Source organism: Diprion similis, chromosome 10 (assembly GCF_021155765.1).
Source record: "Diprion similis isolate iyDipSimi1 chromosome 10, iyDipSimi1.1, whole genome shotgun sequence".
NCBI classification, from domain to species: domain Eukaryota; kingdom Metazoa; phylum Arthropoda; class Insecta; order Hymenoptera; family Diprionidae; genus Diprion; species Diprion similis.
In genome coordinates this window covers 9,099,238-9,122,068 of record NC_060114.1, presented here as the reverse complement: position 1 = coordinate 9,122,068, position 22,831 = coordinate 9,099,238, and the positions used below count along the sequence as shown (strand labels likewise).

General features: G+C 38.1%; 4 protein-coding genes across 6 annotated transcripts; all 4 read left to right on the top strand.

Moving 5' to 3' along the window:
* The first annotated feature begins 435 nt into the window (after window positions 1-435).
* LOC124411054 lies at window positions 436-5,519 on the top strand. The gene is made up of 3 exons (XM_046889909.1): window positions 436-1,664; window positions 4,610-4,844; window positions 5,136-5,519. Exons 1-3 carry the CDS (start codon window positions 1,485-1,487, stop codon window positions 5,480-5,482), a joined length of 762 nt encoding a protein of 253 aa, XP_046745865.1. The 5' UTR covers window positions 436-1,484; the 3' UTR covers window positions 5,483-5,519.
* A 3,142-nt stretch (window positions 5,520-8,661) lies between these two features.
* On the top strand, window positions 8,662-11,302 carry LOC124411052. The gene is made up of 3 exons (XM_046889907.1): window positions 8,662-9,141; window positions 10,136-10,385; window positions 10,687-11,302. Exons 1-3 carry the CDS (start codon window positions 8,974-8,976, stop codon window positions 11,040-11,042), a joined length of 774 nt encoding a protein of 257 aa, XP_046745863.1. The 5' UTR covers window positions 8,662-8,973; the 3' UTR covers window positions 11,043-11,302.
* Window positions 11,303-11,793: 491 nt separating this feature from the next.
* Window positions 11,794-13,469, top strand: LOC124411051. Of its 2 annotated transcripts, XM_046889904.1 has the most exons (4): window positions 11,794-11,831; window positions 12,034-12,430; window positions 12,568-12,862; window positions 12,945-13,469. In XM_046889904.1, the coding sequence occupies exons 2-4, from the start codon at window positions 12,221-12,223 to the stop codon at window positions 13,226-13,228; spliced, it is 789 nt and encodes a 262-aa protein (XP_046745860.1). In that variant the 5' UTR covers window positions 11,794-11,831; window positions 12,034-12,220; the 3' UTR covers window positions 13,229-13,469. The 2 variants fall into 2 exon arrangements, with proteins under 2 accessions (XP_046745860.1, XP_046745862.1); XM_046889906.1 differs by lacking the exon at window positions 11,794-11,831 and having other exon boundaries at window positions 11,992-12,430.
* Window positions 13,470-15,222: 1,753 nt separating this feature from the next.
* On the top strand, window positions 15,223-18,505 carry LOC124411043 (probable glutamate--tRNA ligase, mitochondrial). 2 transcript variants are annotated; one of them, XM_046889895.1, is made up of 8 exons: window positions 15,223-15,631; window positions 16,150-16,384; window positions 16,703-17,113; window positions 17,178-17,403; window positions 17,712-17,872; window positions 17,946-18,043; window positions 18,199-18,356; window positions 18,420-18,505. In XM_046889895.1, the coding sequence occupies exons 1-8, from the start codon at window positions 15,523-15,525 to the stop codon at window positions 18,498-18,500; spliced, it is 1,479 nt and encodes a 492-aa protein (XP_046745851.1). In that variant the 5' UTR covers window positions 15,223-15,522; the 3' UTR covers window positions 18,501-18,505. The 2 variants fall into 2 exon arrangements, with proteins under 2 accessions (XP_046745851.1, XP_046745850.1); XM_046889894.1 differs by having other exon boundaries at window positions 17,946-18,118.
* Window positions 18,506-22,831: the final 4,326 nt, after the last annotated feature.

Sequence of the window (22,831 nt, the reverse complement as noted above, 5' to 3'; positions counted from 1 at the left end):
GCGATAATCCTTGCTCGTGTGAATATCATAGGCATGAATGTATGCATACATGGGCGAATTCGGCTCATCATTCAACTAACTACAGACTTGCTGGCTGGAGGCTACCTTGGCTCATGAAATGATCAATCAGCGAGTGCCAGTACAGCCAGCTGACTACTACGAGATTGAATGAATATCGGGGAGCCGGGGGATGAACGGAGCTTGCGGGTAAATGATAGGAGAAGAGGCAGACAAGGCGAGAGCATGGTAGCGCAGCGCTGCGCGGTGACGAGAATACTACAGCACTCGCTGGATTTAGGAGGAAGGGGATGAGGAGGAGAAGGGATTCTGTCCTTCGTCCTAATCCTCGTCCTCGTCCTCGTCCTCCGGCTGATATCGGCTCTGCCCGGCTGCCGTCGACCGTATGACATATAGCCCCGATGATATAGCCAAACAGGGTCAGACCGTTCCGGGACTCCGTAACGCAAGCGTCAGGATCATCCCGACTGAATAATCTGGCATTTTAAGCTAGCGTACCAAGCCATCGACATTGTCGTCACATCCCCAGTCGATACGAGAATGTAAATTATCTGCAAATTAAATTATATATTAATTAGAAATGTCGCGTGTTTTCATCATCGTCATCACGCATCGAGTTCCGCTGCATCTGCCGCAGGTGTGATGATTCATATTTTATTATTACACACACGTGGGGTGTTGGTGTGACAGCAGCTGAGGCGAGTTGATTTCCAATCGAGAGAAGTTCGACCTGCGATGCGGAACAATAATCAATTGGCTTGAGTGAGGCGGTTGCAAAACATTTATAAAAACGGTGTGCAAATTTGTTTTCGTGACTGTGTGATGTGAACCTGGGTTTCTAGAAAATGAAAGAGGGTACAGCACGTTTCGTTGTTGATTAGAATACCTGTATCCCTGTGCCTATATAATTATATTCCGAATTCTTCGATTCTTAACATTGTTCTGCAGCATTCGTAATCAGCACCGACTGACTATAATTGGAATGGAAACGATAATCCGCGTAGGAAGAGACCCCGCGCGCTTTTAATTAAATTTAATTAAATCGAACGAATATTCCCTTCGTCTTTGACGGTATAAAAAAAGGTGATTTCCCGCGCATCCGCTTTAAAACCGAGAAAGCTTTAAACTCTCAAAGCTGCACCATAGGCAGTGTTATCCCCTTCTCCATCCATCTTCCGCATTCACTATACATATATACATATACTAGGATCTTTCTTCCGGATTGAAAAGCGTCCGTTCGCGAGCCAAGAGCGGTGAAGGAGAGAAGAGGGAGGAGATAGGGACCCGGTGTAATTAATTAAAACGTTTTAATCATCGCGAAATTAGCTGCTCTGTGTGCAGGATTGCTGCCGAGTTGTACAATAACAACGCTACGTGAGGGTGATTAACTTTTTTCACTGTCATCGTTTTGGAAATAATTAATTTTCATTCCTCATCATCATCGTTGTAATCGTCATCTGGAAGAGATGTATCGGCGAAGCAACAGCTGGAGTCTCGCAGCGTTCGCGTGCCTTTTCTTGCTGCTGATGGGGACCAGCAGTTCTTCTTCGGCGAACGACTACGACGACACCGGTCTCAACTTTCCTACGGGGTTGGCCACTCACTGCCCCGGTATGAAACCTCAGGCTTCCCTGGATCTCGAACAGGTACGATAATTTTCATTTGGATATAGTTCGTTTTTATAGTATGATATCATATGCCACACCGTTTAACTCTTTGAGTCATACATTATTGGGTGAGTCAACTTTTGTAACAAGACAGTATCTTGCGCATTTTGGGGTCGCTGATTACGAATCTGAAATCGGATTTCAAAAATTCCATATGGCGAAATCCAATATGGCGGACGAAAATTTCAAATTGAATCAAAACCGGTCAAAAAACTATTTACAGGGGATTTCGGGGTCGCTGATAACTAATCTGATATCAGATTTTGAAAATTTAAGATGGAGGATCCAATGTGGTAAACGAAAATTTCAAATTTGATCGAATACTGTCGAAAAACTCTACGCTAAACTCTACGGAGTTTTGGGGATCTCCGATTGGATTTGCCGTACTGAATTTTCAAAATCTGATTTCAGATTCGTATTAGCCAACCCAAAAACCCCGGGACGGGGTTTTTTCTCCGGATTCGATCAATTTGAAATTTTAGTCCGCCATATTGGACCAGCTATCTTGAATTTTTTAAACCAGATTTCAGATTCGTAATCAGTGACCCCAAAAACTTATAATTTATGTAAAACACGTACATGCGTAGAAGGTTAACTTTATGAGAAATGGATTAATCCTTCAATTTTCACGATTTTTTTCAATCAATTTGTTTTTAACAATAATAATTGACATTATATCGTAATAATAACTCTCAAATATTAAAAAAACTATTAGTATACTGTCAAAAATAGCAAAAAACGCAAAGAAATATGTCGAAATTTTTATTAAATATACAAAAAATGAATATAAAATAGGTGGTCAAAATACTTACTCTATGACTCATTGTCAAAGGGTGAACAAGATTTCCAGGTGACAATGAGATACTATCGTGAGTCAAAAAAATGGACAATGGAGACCACATGACACAGTTTCTGACCGAAATTCACGGCAGGAATGATTCAAAGACCCACGCTTGATATAAAAAACCCACAATATATCCTCACGATGTTTCCCGTAAGTTTCAGGTATAATTCCAGACACCATGTATGTATGTATATAGGGAGCATCAAGGTTTAGGATTTCGGTCTCCGACGAAGAAGCCCCGTTGCCGTATTATGTTATATATATATATATATATATACATGTGCGCACACAAAGCCGCTGTGTACGGTGGTGTTATTATTCGTGCATGCTGCTGCACGTAAGCATACTATACAGCACAACACGTCTGGCTGTGCTGTGGGTGTAGGGACAATTTATTGACGTTAGGCAGGAAAACCCGCGCGTACGGAACGCAAAACGATAGCTATATACATATTATATGCTTATGTACTGCAACGAGGTAAATATGACGCGATATGTACAGGTGTATATATATATTTATACGGTGGTAAATTTGACTCAGTCAGCTACAGATCATAAATTGAGGAAATCAGGTAAAAACTCACCTTAACCGAGACTGAATAAACTTTTATTCAACGGACTCTTTAATTAAACATGCAGACGAGCTTAAATCTCGTCGTCGTTGATGCGGACGTTAAGTCGGTGTGAAAGTACAATCATAAGTCAGGCGGAAAATTTCGTATCTGGAGAATTTGAACCGAGATGACACATTCATTGTACACCCTGTAAATTCCGCCTACGCAGTCATTTTCCTAATGCATAAACGGTACGCGACGAACCTATATCTTGAGTTTTAGCTTCACGCACGCGTGCGTCGCGTATTATACGCGTGTAATAATTAATGTACGCCGGGTTTTCGGTTTATAGTATACACATAAGGGGTGGGCCGCGGTTATAGTTTTACCCAAAACGAGGGGAACTATCACGCAAGCATTTTACGCGTCTTACATTGCATATTAAAAATTTGTAGATTGTATATAATGTACAGGGTACTCTACAAAAAATTCGTCAAAATCACTTGTAAGGTCTTTAATCATATACCTACTACACGTAATTCCCTACACACAAAGTTCAGAGAAAAAAAACTCTGACAAAAGTTTCGACACAGAATATCGTGACTTCTATCCAATACAGCGTTTTATTAGATTGCACGCATCGGTGGAGTTGGCATGGAATGCCCTATACACAATTCACGACGTATACCACGTTTATCGTTCAAAAAGGGGCGGCAGGTGCGTGTCGCAAGTTATACAGATACCACGCATTATATCCTCCGCGTACGATGGGTACAACGTATAATGTATGTACGTACCTAATGCAAAACCGTGTATCTATATTACAGCCGAATATCACGCAGGCATGACATGTATATAGACGTCATTACACGCATATTCTACCTCTTTATACACTGCATATGTACATCAATGTATAATGCATGTAAAACGCATGAGCTTCGTATACCACATGCCTGGGAAAAGATCGCGGGGGAAGACAACGAGATAATGTATATATATGTGTATATATACATGCATATATATATAAGAGTATGGACCCATTTATATACATACATGCGTGTATATATATCCACAGCGTATTCAAAACAAGGTCTCGAGGGGTGAAACTCCTTCTCCCCTCCCCCCTCCCTGCGCCCTTCGTTTCGCTCTTCGCCCTCCACCCTCTCCTATTAAATACCCGTGTCTCCATATTTATACACGATACACCTTTGGCATGCAGAGAAAAGTTACCTCCCGCATTATTTTAAGATTCATTATTTTGCGTTTCACTAGGTACACGTGAATAAAGAAAAAGATAAAACAATAACAGACGTTGCGTAAAAATTTTTCAAATAAAAATACACGATTCGATAATCATTTTGTTTTATACAAATATTCTTGAATATCGAAATGAAAAACGATAAAAAATTTCGATTGCTAACCTTGGATAAATAAGAAAATAAGAAAAAAAAAAAGAAAGAAAAAAAGAAAGAAAGTATATGAGAGGAAGAGAGACAAACGAGGAAACAAGTATTTGTACTGCACAGATAACTGGCAAATGGTACGTGGTCGAGTACGTGGAGCACAAGACGAACCCGATGCGACCAACCATCAGCAGTCGTGGTATAACCGAGAGCTGCCCGGTGGTTAGGCTGCGATTCACAGGCAGCGGGAGTCTCCGGCTCTTGTGGAGCACGCTGGATGGTGATCTCGACTATTCTTTCATCGTAACGGACCCTTCCCGCGCCCCGGGATTATGGAAATCGAAGGATCTGCAGAATGGTAAGCATTCTATTGCATCCTGTGCATCCTTGATAATCGCTTCCGCTAAATTTGCTAGAAGGATCAAAACTATACTGCACGTTGTGATTGTAATTCACTACATGAATTCAAGTTACGTTATACACGTGGTTATCCTTCTTCTCCTTCCTCTTCGCTCTGTTGAAAATTTCTATAGTAAATCCATAGAATCCATCAAAATCCATCGGAAATTGGAACAAACCAGATGGATTCCATGGGACATTTTTATTAGGGCGTCTTGATATTAATCAATGTTGAAATCCGACGATGCAGGTACTTTGGTGAACAAGAATTACGTCCATTTTGTGGGCACCGTACAAGTGATGAAAGCCGTAGCGTCCCACATGGTATTGACGTTCTGTACTAGATCGCCGAACAACGAGCTGTACTCTGTCGTATTGTCACGAAATTATCATTTAACGGAGAATGACAGAGCTGGCGTGCAAAGTTTGCTGTCGAGACGTTTACCGATGATAAGCGTTACCGAAACCTGCATAAACATTGTCGAAAACGGCAAAGATAGCATAAACACCGTTAACGTTAATCGGTCATGGTGGTCGATCATTCTCGCATTGTTCACCCTTCTCGTCGCAACTTCGACTTACACAACGACAATATGAGATTTTCTCTCGAATGAGTGAAAAAAGCGATAAGAGGCGAAAAAAAAAGAAAACAAATATTGTTCAAAATACATGCATGTACATAATATATTATTATTAATATATATAATATATATATATATATGCCTATGTGTATCAATGATCAAGACGTTTGAATAGAGTTTACATATGAATAATGATATAATAATGCTCAGAGTATTATAACTTCTAGATATTACTATAATATATATATATATATATATATATCGCGAGTGCACGACACAATAAAATTTTTTTGACAGAGTTTTTTTCGTCCGGAATACGCCAGAAAAAAGAAATAAATTAATAATAGTAATAATGATGATAATAATAATAATAATAAATATGAATTATTTTTTAAATTGTCGTATTATAGTTATTGTCGTCATCTCGTATCCCTTGACAATTTTCTCGAATTTTGATGGTTAAAACCACTAAAACTCTTTTTATTCGTTGTCCAATTGATATCCCGAAAAAAATATGAAAGAAAAATAATAACGATAATAATTATATTATTATAATCGAAGAATAAAATTTTAAGGAATTTTTCTCTCAATTTACATACATATACATATAATTGAAAGATTGCCGACTGTCGTGTATAATATATTTGTGTATCTATATGTTGGAGTATATACTATATTGTGTATTTATATAATAAAAGTATAAGCATTAAAAAAGAAAAAAAAAAAAAAAAAAAAAAAAAGTGACAAACTCGTTTTATTATGTATAACATATACTCAAGTTCTTGAATATAATTAGAAATAAAATAAAGACGAAACAAATCAATTATCTTTTATACAACTGGCTAATCCGGTGTTGTTTCATACGTGTTTGGGTGCGGAAGTAGTAGCAGACGGAGGCGAAGGAAGAAGAAGCTACAAACACTGAGCAGCGCAGGAGGGTTAAATAGTAATTAAGGTTAATTCCGCAATAAACCCCACCCTGCATCATCACTCCTTCTTCACCCGCGGCGTAGCTTTATACCTCCCATTCCATTCCATTCCATTTCATTTCATTTCATTTCATTTCATTTCGTTCCATTCTATTCTATACCTGCTATTCTCTCCTCTTTTCTACAAGTTCGAAGTTTTTTCAAAGCGGAGGATTAAGTATGCCTATAATACACGTATTATGGGCGGGAATAAGGACCATCCCTCCACCATCACTTTTCCAACGCATATCCCCTTCTTCTTCTTACACACGTACCCAAAGATCAGTTCCTCTTACTCATTTAGGGTGTATAGATTACACGGGTAGGTATATACTTGTACACACTTATATATATATATATATATATACGTACACACAGGTGTAAAAGTAGTAATATATAAGTATATGTATATTGTATACATACCTATATTGTGTATGTATATGATGTTGCAGCCTGGTGAAAAATCAATAAAGGTATGACGTCATTGGCTCACTTCGGTCATGGTATAAAGTGTACAATGAATATATACAAGCCGTTAAAGATGCGAAGAAGAGTCATGATAATGTAGTCCTCACGGGTACTAAGCTTTTTCGCGTTGTTATGCCTTCACGTACCGTCATAGACGGAGATGGGGATATACACACACGATCTATGGGCGGAGACAATTATTGTGTCTGTATAGGTACGATGTACACATCAGCAGAAGAACTACGGTGGTGGATAAGTGCAGTAGATTTGTCGAGGGTCTTTAATACGGTCTAAACGGTAATTACAAGAATTTAAATGTCTCTCTCTTTTCTGTGGCTATAAGAACGCAGAGAGGAAGACGAGTTCGTGGACGCATATGCTATCGTTTTTAGGAACCGACACCGTTGCATGCGTAACACGCGTAACGTATTTACACACCTACATACTTACCTACCTACCTACCTACCTAATCCTTGTATATGATGATGTTAAATTTTTTAATGCCCGCGACATCCGGCGTTTTGCCGTGAACTCTGAAACTTGAAACTTTGTCGGAAGCGTTCGTAGCTTGAATTTTTTATTAACAATGTAACAGACATGCTGCTTGTAATTTTCAGAGCAGTACAATAATTCTTTCAAATAATATATCGGCAGGTTTGAGATATTGATTCGTCATCACCGCGTTACCATCAGTATATACCTATTAAACACCTATATCGTAATTTCTGATACCTAACTTCTTTGATAAATCGATCATGTTCTTGAACGATACACAATATCCGGAAAAGTGCTGTAATCAATCATGCGAATGTCTGTTCAACTACTTACTTATATCGGGTTGAAGTGAAGTGAATTAAAGAATTTACATCCTGTACAAAATTCTTACAATTTTTCGAAAACAAGATGAAGAGCGTATTGCGGAGCTTGGTCAAATATCTTGTGATATACAATAGTTATAGCGAGGAACAAGGTAAACCCAACCCTCGCAAGCACCGCGTCCAATCTATATTAAAGTATTTATTCATTATTGAGACGTGTCCGGAGTAATGAATGAAGCTTTAAACAAGTGCAAGGCGATTAGTGTATATATTTTTTTTTATTTTTTTTTATCGATTTGCAATGCATTTTTAAGATGAAAATTTGATTATAAAACTTCAAGTGCAGTCGCTTATATCAGTTCTATAATCCCAACGTAGAGAAGAGGTTCCATCTGTCGTAAATATCGCGAATGAAACAAGGTCGATAAGTTACCGTCCGAGTTCGGATCGTCGATCGCGAGGGAGAGCAGTTGAGAATGGGCGGGAAACGGGTTGTTCAAATATACCGTCATACGATAATTTCCAGATATTCACTGTTTAATTGCTTTAGATAGTGAAACTGAATAGCACGTATGTTGTACATACATCAGACTCTCAAAATGTAGTTAAAAGAGGATGGATAAACGGTCTCTCTCGCGATGCGATAACCCGGCAGACTATCATCAAAGGTCGCGGGTGTTATATTATAACGTTAACTCGTGAGTGACTCCATAATGGCGGCACCAATCTCGCCCTACGATTAATGGAAGAACTTTCCGAGAGACTATGAAGCATGTGCGTCCAGATGCAGATGAACCGATCAGGCACAGTCGCACACTCTGCACAGTTTGAAAAGCAGCGCAGAAGTTGAGAATAACAATTACGGCTTCTGGATACATACCGCCGCGCTGCCCGACATTACTGCTCTAACAAGTACGAGAGGACGATCGCGATGAAGAAGAGCGGTCATCGGAGGTTTGGAAGGGGCAGAGATCTCCTTCCGGTGCATCCGTAGCATTTAGTTGGTTTAGTCAGTTGACAGGGTCAGATGACTTCGTGAGTTCGGAACGTTGGCAGCAGTCTTTATCTGTAACCGTGCGGATTATGATATTTGGTGAATACCAGAGACGAAGAGAAGAATATTGGAGGGGAGTAATTAGAAAATACCGCGCGTGGTTTTGCAACGTGAAATTTGCACATCGTTCGGTTTGCAGCGGTTCATTTTCCTTCGTTTATTCAAGTTGCACTTTTCTTTCAATCCTCCTTCACCCAAGATGCATTGCAAGTCATTCCCACACCGAGTATCAATTATAATCCTGGTAACAGTAATTGCAATGATTGACAATTCGTCGTCTAAAATCACGGATGATGCGACGGATGCGACAACGGTGATGGCGTACTGTCCAGATTTGAGACCACAACATTCATTCAATTGGACACAGGTAAATAATTAAACAAGATTATATTCATGTAACATGCAAACCGTGCTAAGGTTCAGCTTTTGTGAACGGAGTATCTCGTATTGGAGTATGAACTCCGGTTTGGCAGGCTTGGCAAGTGAATAATATATCGGATTCTAATCGGAGTAGAATGAACGAGTATATTAATAGTCACAATTGATGTTTACATCTTATTGTGACGGATCAGATGCATAGTCTCGCGCGATTTGTTTGCACCATATTCCTTTCTCTTGTTTTCTTTAAATATATCATCATGAATTATGTAGCGACCAGCGACATGATACATACCGCATACGTATGTACATATTCAATTAGTGATATTAAACGACGACACTTGCATTTGTTGAAAGAGAAAAGTAGAGTACCGATGACACAAGTTAAGCTCTGCATGATTGATAATCTCAGACCTCTCTATCTTCATCCATTGAACGATGAGAGAAAGAAAGAGAGAGAGCGAGAAATGAAAATAAACGTCCATATAATACGTGTATTTAATACCCAATGAACAAGCTGTTAAAGATAAAAGAAATCTGTCGTCAAGACTTAACTAATATGGAATTAACCGACCGGCTATACTGATCCCAAGCACGTGCCAAGTCGCCCAGACTAAAGACAATCGACAAACGGTAGCTTCTTCGTTCTTAATTCTCGTGAAAATAGCTGCGTAGTAGCACGAATGTCCAGTTTATTTTGTTCGATGGAGTAAATAGAGATAATATAAATTTTCGAGAAATTCCTCCGCTTTCCTAACTATCCAGTCGACAAACCGTTCAAACTATGACTCGCATGCATTTTGACATTACAATTCTGTTAAAGATAGATCGAACACTCAAAGGTCATTCTCTATAGCATAGTACGAAGGGTCATTCAAAGATACGCTGCAGTCCAACGAAGTTGTACGCACTTCGCAGTGTTGATTCCCGATGCAAATATGACTAAACGTCGATAATGATTTCACGGTATTCAATCGATACAGATAGAGGGACAATGGTACGCGGTGGAGGTGGTGAAACACAAATTCGAAAACGTCGGGCCGATGCATTCAGGTCGGGTTTCCGTGAAGACGTGCCCCGTAATCAATCTCCGACTTACCGGGTCAGATGACGGCTGGAGCCACAGGAGCTTGAGGCTCCTCTGGACTGAGGATGCCGGGAATCTCGACTATTCGTTTTACGTGCCCTCGGACATTGAGCCTGGACAATGGAAATCAAAGGATCAGCAGAACGGTACGCATCTGCTTTCCATGATATTATGTTTAGACACTTGTCTATCCGAGTTGCTGGGATTGGAAATCTGATCGTCCTTGTTGTTTCGCGTTAAAGCGTTCTTCAAACAGTTTCACTCTCGTCGATATACAAACATGTCGGCCTTTGCCAAAGTTAACACAATTTACTCCAATTCTCATGTACCGTCGAGTCATAATGTTCGATGACTTCATACAAGACCTTCTCGATATCGAAATCATCGTGTGGCTATAATGCTGGAATTGCGTAATAGAGACAGTTTTCATTTACGATTGTAACGCAGGAACGCTTCTGGCCAAAGGATACGTTCAATTCGTCGGCGGTGTTCAAGTGATGAAAGCGACCGAGTCGCACCTCGTCCTAACATTTTGTTCAACCACGGCTGACAATCAGTTGTACACGGTGATATTGTCCCGTGAACGTGAGCTGCCGCCAGAGGAGATACAGAGTATCGAGACCCTCCTCGCAATATGGCGTGGATTGAACAACGTAATGATTAAACAGACTTGCGCTAATTCGGGGAGCAGGGATCACCGTTTCAGCGTTTACTCTCCATTGGCATTGGCCATTGTCACCATCCTAGTCACCGTTTCTCACACGGCAATCGCTCAAGCTGCCAATTTCATGTGTTGTATATAGTAGTTTTATTGTTATTGTTATGATTTATAGCATACGGCTGTTTATATATAGATACTATTATATAAATACAAATACGGAATCACCCGCGGTTTGATCTTATGTATTTGATAAAGGATCTTTCGTTTTCTTTTTAAAAGAAGTATTCACGAAAAAGTGCTTATTTATGCAAGAATGTGTTGTAATTCAACAGTGATCGTATCGATGTATATTGTAATATTATGTTATACGATTGATCGTTCAAAAGTATATTTTTTACTTATATTCATTATTGTTATATTGTAATATATATACATACACACATATATATATATATATATATATCAATATATATATATATATTGATTTATAATTTATAGCAGCTATAAGTGAGAAAAAATTATTAACTTTTGTATGAGTGTTTATTCATTAAACACGTTCGTTATTGAAATATGAATAATATAATTTTCATTTTATAAGAAAATTTGCACCCATTACCGCTAACAATTTCCAATATAACGAGATTATCTCAAATTCCTGAAAATATGCAGATATTTCCGGATTATTCGCGACAAAAGGAGCGAAATGAAGAGAAGAATTGGCGAGGATCAGCAGATGCGTCAGCAATACTAGTACCGAGAGAACATAGACGGGAGGGAGAAAAGCGGGCCGCGACGACGGGGGTCAATTGCGGAATTAACCTTAATTATTACCGAACGAATCCCTCCTTCGCTATCATCGAGCACATCGCGAGTCGCGCCGCATGCAACAAACGATCCTCGTCATCCTCAAGTCGTCGACGACGATGCTCAAGTATATACATGCAAGATGGTGCGTGCAGAACTTGAAAAACGAATCTTCCTCGAAGAATAATTTTTACAATACATGATGCGTAATGTGTGTTAATAAGGTGAAGAACGCTTGCTTGCGTTTCAGGGTGTTTATTCTTCGAATGATTAATTGATGGCATGAGTAGATTCACGTTGGCCAATCAAACACAATTTGTTAACTGCAGCCAGAGCGAACGTGCATATAATTGCGAATAGGAAAATCCTGTCAGAGACTCTTCGTGCTTATAACAGTACAGTGGTTCGGAGTCGAGCAACCTAAAAGGCCAGACCTTTTCGGGACATCGTAACGTCAACATCGTTCTATCGCTGCTGCATTTTATCATCGAGTTTCAAATAACTTGTGAATAAAATATGGATCGTAAAAATCATCAGAAGAATAAACGCGATCGTTCGTTATTGTGGTTTGTGCTAATCGTGGTCGTGGGATTAATAAACGGCTCTTCGGGCTACACGGACAACGGAAAAACAGAGAATTCAACAATCATCAAAAACGATAATAACGTCAATGCAACGTTGTACTGTCCAATCCTCAAGCGACAACCGGCTCTGGACTTGAAGCAGGTGAAAAATCTTTCTAAATTATACACAATTAGTTGATAATTTTATTGAAAAAGTTATCGTTTGAAGTATAATATGACAGTTCAATTCCCTTAAGTCTGATCGTGCTTCATGAATAATTGTACATTGTATACCCACAGATAATGGGAAAATGGTACGCGGTCGAAGTGGTGAAGCACAAAATAGAACCACCTGCACCCGATGGTCGTAAAGACGACGGTCCCCACGTTACGACTACGGTAAAAACTTGTCCCGTAGTAGAGCTGTGGCCGGAAGATAATTACAATTCGAATGGAAACAAATCGGAAGAAAAATCCAGCGGTATCCGTATCCGGTTATTATGGGTTGAGGACGCTGGGGATCTTGAATACTCTTTTAACGTACCCGATCCAGGAAAGAATCCCGGCTTATGGCGTTCGGAAGGGCAACAAAACGGTGATGTTTCGGTTGTCCTTGCGTTTGTGGGCATCTTTTTTCGACATTGAAGTCTGTTAATTTATTTTCGATATTTTTTCAGGCACGCTGCTGACCCATAAATACGTCCAATTCGCCGGGTCGGTCCAAGTAGTAAAAGCCACAGGATCACGGATGGTGCTGACTTTCTGCTCGGCGGTGAGTCCCCCGGGAGACGAGGAAACCCGTCAACTATTTTCCTTCATATTATCCCGAGAACACAGACTCCAGGAAAGCTTCGCGATCAGGGTGCAAAATCTTTTGGCGAGACACGGGCTCACCGTCGAAAGCGTCAAGGAGACGTGCCTCAACGTACCTGCGAACGATTATTCTAACGCCGATTTGTAGGAATTCCGCAACTACAAAAGCAATTTTATAATACTTAGGATGTACTTGGGATTTCAGTCGGTCAAGCTCGATCGAAAACTCTGATAATAAACTATCTTGTACAGAAGAACTGAAATTATGAGCCTCAGGGTACATATTCGATTGATATAATATTAGTTCATCGTCGGAACTTGAAATAAGTAAAAACTTGAGACTTCCTCGATCATTGTTGATCTATTGAAACTTCTTATTATAGGTACCTGCACTATTTAACGTGTGTACGAGAATACATGGATAACTGATTGTAACGGATTAGTGTTCTAAATTTTTACAAATTCGATTTCAACTACATCACAATGATAATAATAATAATGATGACGATGATACTAGAGCTTGTTCAACGATGCGAGAACAGGGAGCGTGTAGCCTAGGAGTAACCCGTGTGTGTGTGTATGTGTGTGTAGATAATGACCAACCCACAACCGAATATACTTTTCCTACTCCGAACGGAGTGAACGAATGAATGAATGAATGGATAAATTGGATGATTGGGAGCGAAAAGGTGCGTGTGTGTACTTACGCAGAGTAGGGAAATTAGTGAATCATGTAGTTTCAAGCCGTTCCTCAAATACAACTCGCCAATTACGACGCCTATTCAACCCGTATGAACGCTATACAGTACACGATTCGACATTCAAAACTTAGAATGACTATTATTTTTATACTTTTTTGTCTAATCGGGTCGAACATTCAGGCCCAAATTAGATCCTCATATTTATATCCATCTCTCAAGGAGCCATAGAGAGTATGAGAATTCGTATCTGCATCTATTTTATTGTGTGACGGTCGGTGTTCCTGTCACGACACGAATCATTATAAATACTTTCACCTCTTGTTTACATATGAAATCACGGACAAATAGACCATCTTCTCGATACTTGAACAAATCACATGCGAGACTTACTGTTCGTTTGATGTTTTCGAAATCTAGAATCGGTTGGATCAGCTCTCCTTGTCGACCCCAAGACGTCACGGGCTTCATTGGCTATAGAAGATGATCTTCGCCACCGTAAGGTCTCTAGTTTTCAGTTATGGAGCTTGGACACGCCTGTTCAAAATTCGAAAAATAACGGTTATACACCGTCAAACAATTTTTGTTTGTTAATTCAAACGTACATACAATTGGCATGCAGCGATCATCCGTACGTACGTACATTGTAACGATCGCATATCACTTTTTACGCCCGAAGTAATCGCTATGAAACGAAAACAGAATGGTCTAGACTGATTAGCACAATCAACAGACGATTTGAGTACGCATATACCGAAAATATTTACGAATTTCATCTCGTGAGTTGACGGTATGAGAACGTAACGGTCAAATAGCGACCGTCATTTGTTTACCGTTGAAAAAACCCGGGGTCGTAAGAATAGCGCATGAAAAAGGAACTCTGGATAGGTTTAAATAAAATGTTTATTTGACGATTACTCCACGGATAGAATTAACACGGAAAAAATTGTTAAATTCAGTACAAATTTGCACAAATTTGTGACACAGAATGCGACCCGAGCTCATTCGAATTCCATGGCGCCCCAGAATTCCGTGCGTACTTTGAAGGCAGCCCTGCAACCGTGGTACTTACGCGGCAAAATGAAAACCGACGTTGCGCTGTCTGACTAAGTTTTTGGAACTAATTTTCGATCACAGAAGCATATGGATCGGTAACGTATTTAGAAACGTCGTGCCGAGCATCAATGGTGTTATAGACTTACCGTCCAGATTTGAGACAATTCAGACACTTAATTAAACACGACGCAAAACAGATTTACTCAGACGAAATGCAATCACTTCTCGACGTGAACACAGCGGCAGACGGTAAGCGGAAGTCAGGTATGAACACGAACATACTAACCGACATAATAGTAATTGGTAGTTGCTAAATAATCCGACAGACTCCTGAAACACGCGACCAACGCTGAGAACGAACTTCACACAAGTCCAAATGACCCGGCGGCCTATCAACAACTTCAGGCAGCATGTGACGTCAGAAATCCACGCGCGAATGACGTTTGTAGGTTATCCACGGAAAGTGAGGAAGATAATAGTTTCGCATTTAGTGGAGAAGAAGAATAAACATACTGGCAATCGGATTTCAGAATTTGTATAATTTTTCTTGTTTTTCCTCTGTTGGAATGTTTGGATTAGCATTTGTTACCTCTTTTAAATACATATAGTTGTTTCTTAATATTTTTTTACCAACTGTTATTGTTGTAAACAATAAAACTCGAATCTCACGGCTTGCCGATTTACTAATATGCAACGTAACATGCTGAGACCTCTGACAAATTTTTACATATCATCGTCGCAGAAACGATGTTACAGTAAACAGCAGGTTCGCGTTCGATTCGCACCTAGTCCAACCGGTGAGTAATTTAATATATGGCTAATGAACTGAGGGAAACGTTATACGGCGTAATTAAGCCGAGCGGTGCACTTTGCCGCCTGCGTTTTTGAACGATTACATGCATCATGAACTATGCACATTGACCTAGGCACACCGAATTCGAAAAATAAGCGGCGAGAAGACGTACCAATGAAACGGAATTCAAATTTTCAAAAAAACACTGAACTTGATAGATTTTGTTCCGTTTTCAGCCAGATAGGATAACAATGTACTTCTGTAAAATATGTAGAAAAAACAAAAAAAAAAAAATAATTCAAATAAGATCTAAAAAAACAAGACTTTTCATTGGCAAGATTTACAGAATTTTTTAAACATTGATTTAATCAAAATTACCATATCCATGTATATCCTAGTATAAAAATTGCTGCAAGCACCAGTTCGACATTTAATTTCAAATTAAATCTGTCAACTTCATGGCTTTAGCGATAATGTGAAACAGATAATATAAAACCGTTTCAATTTCATATCATTAAACAGGACACCTGCATCTCGGAGGTCTGCGAACAGCTTTGTATAATTACTTGTTTGCCCGTTCTAACAACGGCAGTTTCATCCTGCGAATCGAAGATACGGATCAGACGAGGTTGGTTCCAGATGCAGCCAAAAAGCTACAAGACGACCTTCTCTGGGCAGGAATTATCCCTGACGAGGATCCGACAAGAGGCGGACCTAAAGGGCCGTACCTCCAGTCGAAGCGCCTCGAGCTGTACAAGTATGCCTGATCACTAGTCCAGCGAGTAGCTGAGACCACCAGAAATGGCATTAAATCACACTCCCCTTATTTTATTTAATTTAATTTTATCAAAAATAATTTTCCTGTACTTTCTCTACTTTTTCTTCATAAATAATGATAGAATCAGGATATTGTTGCTCATTTGCTGAGTATGCAATTCTTTCACATTACACAAACTTTGGATTAAATATCATTATATCTTTTAGTGACCATTTCTGGTGGACTCCAATATCTTCGATTAGCTCATTATTATCATTAATGTTTCTAATACTCTTATAAACTCTTCATATGTTCCAGCGAGCAGGTCGAGACTCTGCTGAAAAACGGATCTGCCTACAGGTGTTTCTGCACCGATCACAGGCTGGATCTTCTGAAACGTGAGGCGCTTAGGGTCAGACAGATTCCGAGGTACGACAACAAATGTCGCCACCTTGCCAAGGAGGATTTGGCGGAGAAATTGAAAAGGGGAGACCCTTACTGCATCAGGTTTAAGCTTGTCGGAAACATTGATTCCTTCGACGACCTTGTTTACGGACCTGTAAGTTACGACGTGGCGCAGAACGAAGGGGATCCCGTAATCATCAAGTCCGACAAGTATCCAACTTACCACTTCGCCAACGTGGTGGACGACCACTTCATGGAGATATCGCACGTCCTACGTGGTGTCGAGTGGCTCATGTCGACGCAGAAGCATATATTGATGTATCGGTGGGTGTGTTCGCTTTCTACTGACAAATTTTCGACAATAACTGGTATTTGTCGAATTTTCCAGAGCTTTCGGATGGACGCCACCACTATACGCGCATCTTCCACTGATCCTGAATCCAGACGGTTCGAAACTATCTAAAAGACAGGGGGACATCAGGGTCGAGAACTACAGACAGAGCGGAATATTCCCACTCGCTTTGCTCAACTTCATAACTCACGCCGGCGGTGGTTTCAACAGGGTACAGGGTAGGGAGCAGCGATGCTACAGTTACGAGGAGCTGATAAAGCAGGTGATTTGATTCGCTTTTGAAGAGGAAAAAAGAAGCGGGAGACAAATTTTTCACGAACTCTGAAGTTACTCACTTTTTTAACTTCTTGCTCCTCTTTTTCCAGAGAAAAACTTGGAGAAAAACGAGAATAAAGGAAGCTATTTTGCTAATTTAATTTTGGATTCGATCGATTTAGTAGTTTCAGGTGTTTCTTAAATGGCAAAATAAAAGAATAAAAACATTGCATTTCACAATGTTTTATGAGCTTGAAACGCATTTAAGCAGAAAGTTCTTAGGCAGACTAACCACTTGTTTTGATTTGTCTCAAGTTCGACTTGTCTGCGGTGAATGTGAATTCCTGCAAACTGTTACCCGAGAAGCTATTGGAGTTCAATAAGCTGGAGATATCGCAGCTCCTTGAGGACGAGAACAACGCAACGTTCCTTGTCAACAGAGTCGTGAGGCTGGTTAGCGATGCGTTTCCCGACAGGTAAGAGCTCTCTGTCCATTAGTGAAACTGTTCTATGAGTTTAAATGCTCCATACTCAATATTTCATCGCCAGATCGAAGGATGGTTCTCTACAGCTGGACGATGATCACGTTCGCGTTATTCTCGATTGGGCCAAGAATAGGATATCGAAACTGGAAGACCTAGTCAGCAGTAAGCTGGCTTTTCTATGGGTCGTTCCTCCCACCTCGACTTCAGCTATTAGCCAAAGCCCTGCCGAATATTTGGGTAAAAAATTTCAAAAATAGATACATATGCGTACGAGTTTTTGTTGCTGATTGTGTAATAAGTAAATTGATTCTTACCAGGAATACTGGAGGAGTTTGATAGGCAGCTAGCTTCCAAAGATGCGGACTTCTTCCGCAAAGAAAGTCTTAAGGACTGGTTGAGGAATTTTGCTGACACAAACGATATTCCGTTTGATAAATTCATGCGATTATTGCGCAGCGTCCTAAGCGGCTTGAAGGTAAGACTCGTCATGACGCTTTGATTAGCAGTTTTAAACAGTCATGTTATTCTTTCGAAACAGGAGGGTCCAAGCGTGGCTGAGATGATTGAGATTTTAGGCCAGAATGCGACTCTGGATCGAGTGAAACGAGCTCTCTCCTAGAAAACGAAAACGAGGGCTCAACCAGATTTTGTGTACATAATATTATCGACGGTTGTACAGATTTAGAATAATTGTTATTAATGCTGTTTTTATCATAAGTAGAAAAAAGAAATACAAAATCAAGTGACAAAATAAGCCTTTTGTAAATATACTTAACTGTGCATTTGCGCCCAAAAAATTTTATAGACACATTCGCATGAATTCCGTGTTTTCACTTGAAAAAAAGCTGGTAAAATGAATGATTAAAGATAAGAGAATGATTATACCGACTTAAATATAACATCAAATTTGTTTCTTTGGTAGTTTTTGTTCTTGATATACCTATCAATCCTATGCCACTTTCGTCTCCTAGCAAGAGTCCTCTATTCGCTTATATTTTTCACTTTTGTTTGACGATCCGAGAGTAAAGTATTGACTTAACTGCAATGTGGGCGGTTTTTTCTTTTCTGTTTTTTAATATACTTTGGCTGAGCTGTAACAGTAAGGAATAGAAAAATAAGCATTTCATTAAGAATAAAATAGAGTTTGAAATGTCAAGAAGTTTATTATCATTATCATTCAACCTTTGGTATAATGTAACTGTTGTATGTATCGGTTCAATCGTTACATCGATCGATGTATGAATAAGAATAATAAGAATAACAACAGTAATAATAATAATAATACTAGGAACAAGGAAAATCGTGCGTATTCATAATATCATAGCATAGCGCGACATAGTAATAAAAGATATTGCGGGAAGAATTTGAATCCAAATTCATTATACAAGTACAGTTTCTGTTGACGCATAAATATATCTGAAGAAGTAACCAGGACTAAGAAGAAGGATCGACGAGAGTCGCTCGTTTATTTTTGAGCTGCCATAAAAAGGTCGTGGAGCGAAGAAAAAACGAAATCGAGCGATACGTCGATCAATCTTTCACGTACCGAACACAGACAGTAACAATTGGTTACCGCATTGAATGTTGTTATTATTATTATACAACAATAGAAGAGAAACTGTATTTAAGTGTTCGACGTGAAGAAAAAAAAAACAGAAAAAATACAATACTGTTACGCAAAAATTTGTTAAGTTTTAGCTTAAAATTATATGTATATAGATATAATACAAGTGTAAATTTTTTATGTTGTAAAAATAATTTAAAACGATAGGGACTTCAATGGCCCAAGGATCATGTAATTTTTTAGTCCTTGTTTTTAGCTCTGAAATTCAGACATCGAGACGACGAATGATATTAGTAATAACAATACATAACTTGTGCAAAATAGAAACAAGTATGTATTTATGTATTATGTAAGATATTTATCGAGGAATAAATCGTCGATCGTATTTGTTCCGTTTTGTTTTTTGTTTTTTGGACCCAAGTTATTGCAGAACTCTTGCATACTACAAAGTCAATCTCTTCGCATGGTGATAAAAAAAATTTCAACAAGTTTTTGCATTTTATTCCTCATCGTTTGCAGCTCGAAACAACATGGATAATATTGATTATCTACGAACAGGATGCTGAATTAAGATGCGAGTAGAGAAAACTCAAGGACGAATTTTAACAACACAGCAGGTAATTGATGATGATGATGATGATGACGATGATTGTATCAGGACCGTTAAAGAGAATAATTCTAATTATATTGCAACATTGTGCAGAGTAGCGCATTATTTTTTTTTTTCCTTTTCTTGTTTATGATTTATTAACACATGATTTAGATCAGGCATTCTGTGTGTATTAATTACCTAGGTCATTGTACGCATATATACATACATGTTTATATATATGTATACATATAAATACATACATACATACATATATATATATATATCTATATTGGTAAGATTTTCTTTTTTTGTTTTTCTTTCTTTTATCACAGAATTTCTTTTCAAATTTAAGGTATATCGTGTATAGTCGCTATATTTATTTATTTATTTATTTATTTATGAACCGGCTATATATGTATATATATATATGGGTATGTCGTTAATATCTATTACCTTCCCTCCCCGCCCATATTTTCTCTATTTTTCTGCAATGTAATCTGTGATTAGGGTATGTAATTTTAAGTAAATATATTTAAATATAATGTAGAATATATTATGTATACATATACGTTTTGGAATGAGTGATTGAAACCCTTATTATGCATAAGTTTTATATTATATATGTATGCATGTAGATTTGTTTGTCAACTTTGAAGGGTGTTTATTCGTTTCCTTGTATATTATTCTCTTTAAACAACAGCTAGCCGTGCTACGTATTATTGTAATAATAGCAATAAGTATCCACGATTAACGCGGATAATTTTAGAAATTTTTGTGCAAGTAATAATTATCATCAATTATCAATGACGATAGCAAGAATAATAATAATAAATTACAATTACTATTTTTTTTATAATAAGATTCCGCGGTATAATTAAAAATGTAATAACTATGAATGTACGATTATTACGTGTAAACCAGTCGATAGATACAAACTATTGCTTATAGATTTAGAATATAACTTCGATTAGTTTTAATTTGTTTTATTAAATATTAATATTATTATTATATTAATTATTATTTTTTTTCTTTCTTTTCTTGTCCAGATACATTACGTATGTAGAATTTGTTGGATTTTTGTTATTAAATTAATTTTCATCATAGGATTAAATATTATTTATTAATTTATTTTATTTAATAGTGGTTCATCATTCATCATTATAAGTATAATTTTTAAAAGTTGTATTATTATTATTATTATATTATGCATGTAGGTCGTTTAAGAAACAGTCTGAGAGATGTGTGTTTTTGTTGTTATTATTATTATTATTATTATTATTAATAATCAATATTAGTAGTTTTTAAAGATGAATAGATTGTTTTTTCTTCTCCCTTTTCTTTTATTTTTGTTTCGTTTTTGTTTTTTGGCGGTTTTATAGCTTGCTCTTTCATTATAATGATAGGTATCGAGGTACACATTGATATTAATACAGAGTATAATATAGAAAAATGTACATTTTTACATTACTGTTAGGTATGCTGTGTGTATAGTATAGATAGATAAATAAAGGTATATACATGTACTCGTGTATCATACATCGCAGTGATGAAGGCAAGAGATATATTTTTATAGCCTCCGGGAGGCTCTTCGGCAGAAAAGGAGAGAAGGAGAAAAGGACGCCGGTGATTTTCGTAAAATTTTACAACTTGAATAAAGTTTTGTTACTGTTATTATTTCTTGATTTTTGTTTACTTGTTCAATTCTTTATTTATTCTTCGTTAACTCGAGAATTTCAAATCTTTTGTAAGTGTATAATTAAATTATGGGTTTAAATAAGATCCCCCTACTTAAGCAGGCATCTAAGTCTCGAGCTCCATAAAACGTTGACAATTTTCAGAACGGTATAACATTAACGGACATGTACGGACACAAATATAAAAAGTACGGTGTTAAAGTGTACAATTTCAGTTTCAATTTAAAAAAAAAGGGTCACTGTAGCATGAAATCTTTGCCGTTGCAGCCACTCAATTACTGGTCGACGAAAAGTTGTGCTGAAATCTGCGATTACGATCCCGGCCAACAGAGAATTCGAAAATAAAAAACTGGGGATTGTTTTGGCGGGCAAGGTACGGTTTAAACTTCTGTGCGACAGATATTTTATGAATCGACATTTGGTAGAGTTATGAAATTTTTAACTGACAAGGAACCCTAGGGAGGTCGACCCCTCCGATTTTAATCTAGTTCATTCAATTTTTTTAATCGGCTAATAAACGGTTTAGAGCGGTGAAAACGACACCTACAGATAGGCACCCAACGAGGTGATTTCTTGATGCGCTTGATGGATTTGAATGAAACTGACGCTGCAGCTCGAAATACATGAAGCGCGTCAAGAAATTACCCCGTCGAGTGTCCATCTTTGAGGGTCGTTTTCACCCCTCTAAACCGTTTATTACCAGTTAAAAAAATAAACGTATCTCTTAGTTTTCGATGCAATACAATGTATATGGACTAGATCAAGATCGGAGGCGTTGACCTACCTAGGCTTCCTTGTGAGAAAAATCCGTTTCCCAGATTTAAAGTAACATTTTTACCGGACCTACCGGACAAAAACCTAGTTCGTAATGACATGAAGCTACAGTAAAAATTTCTAAGCTCACCGGTTAAACCGTTGTGAAAATGCTTGCGATTCGCGGCCACACATTGATATGTTGAAACCTGAGAATCTAAAACGAAAACAATTGAAAATCTACCAGAAATAATTTCGAGGCTTAGATACCCCCTTAATTTTCGTTTCATGATATCTGTAAGCAATTGTATCTAATTTCGATTATTCTCGATTATTTTTACCCTCAG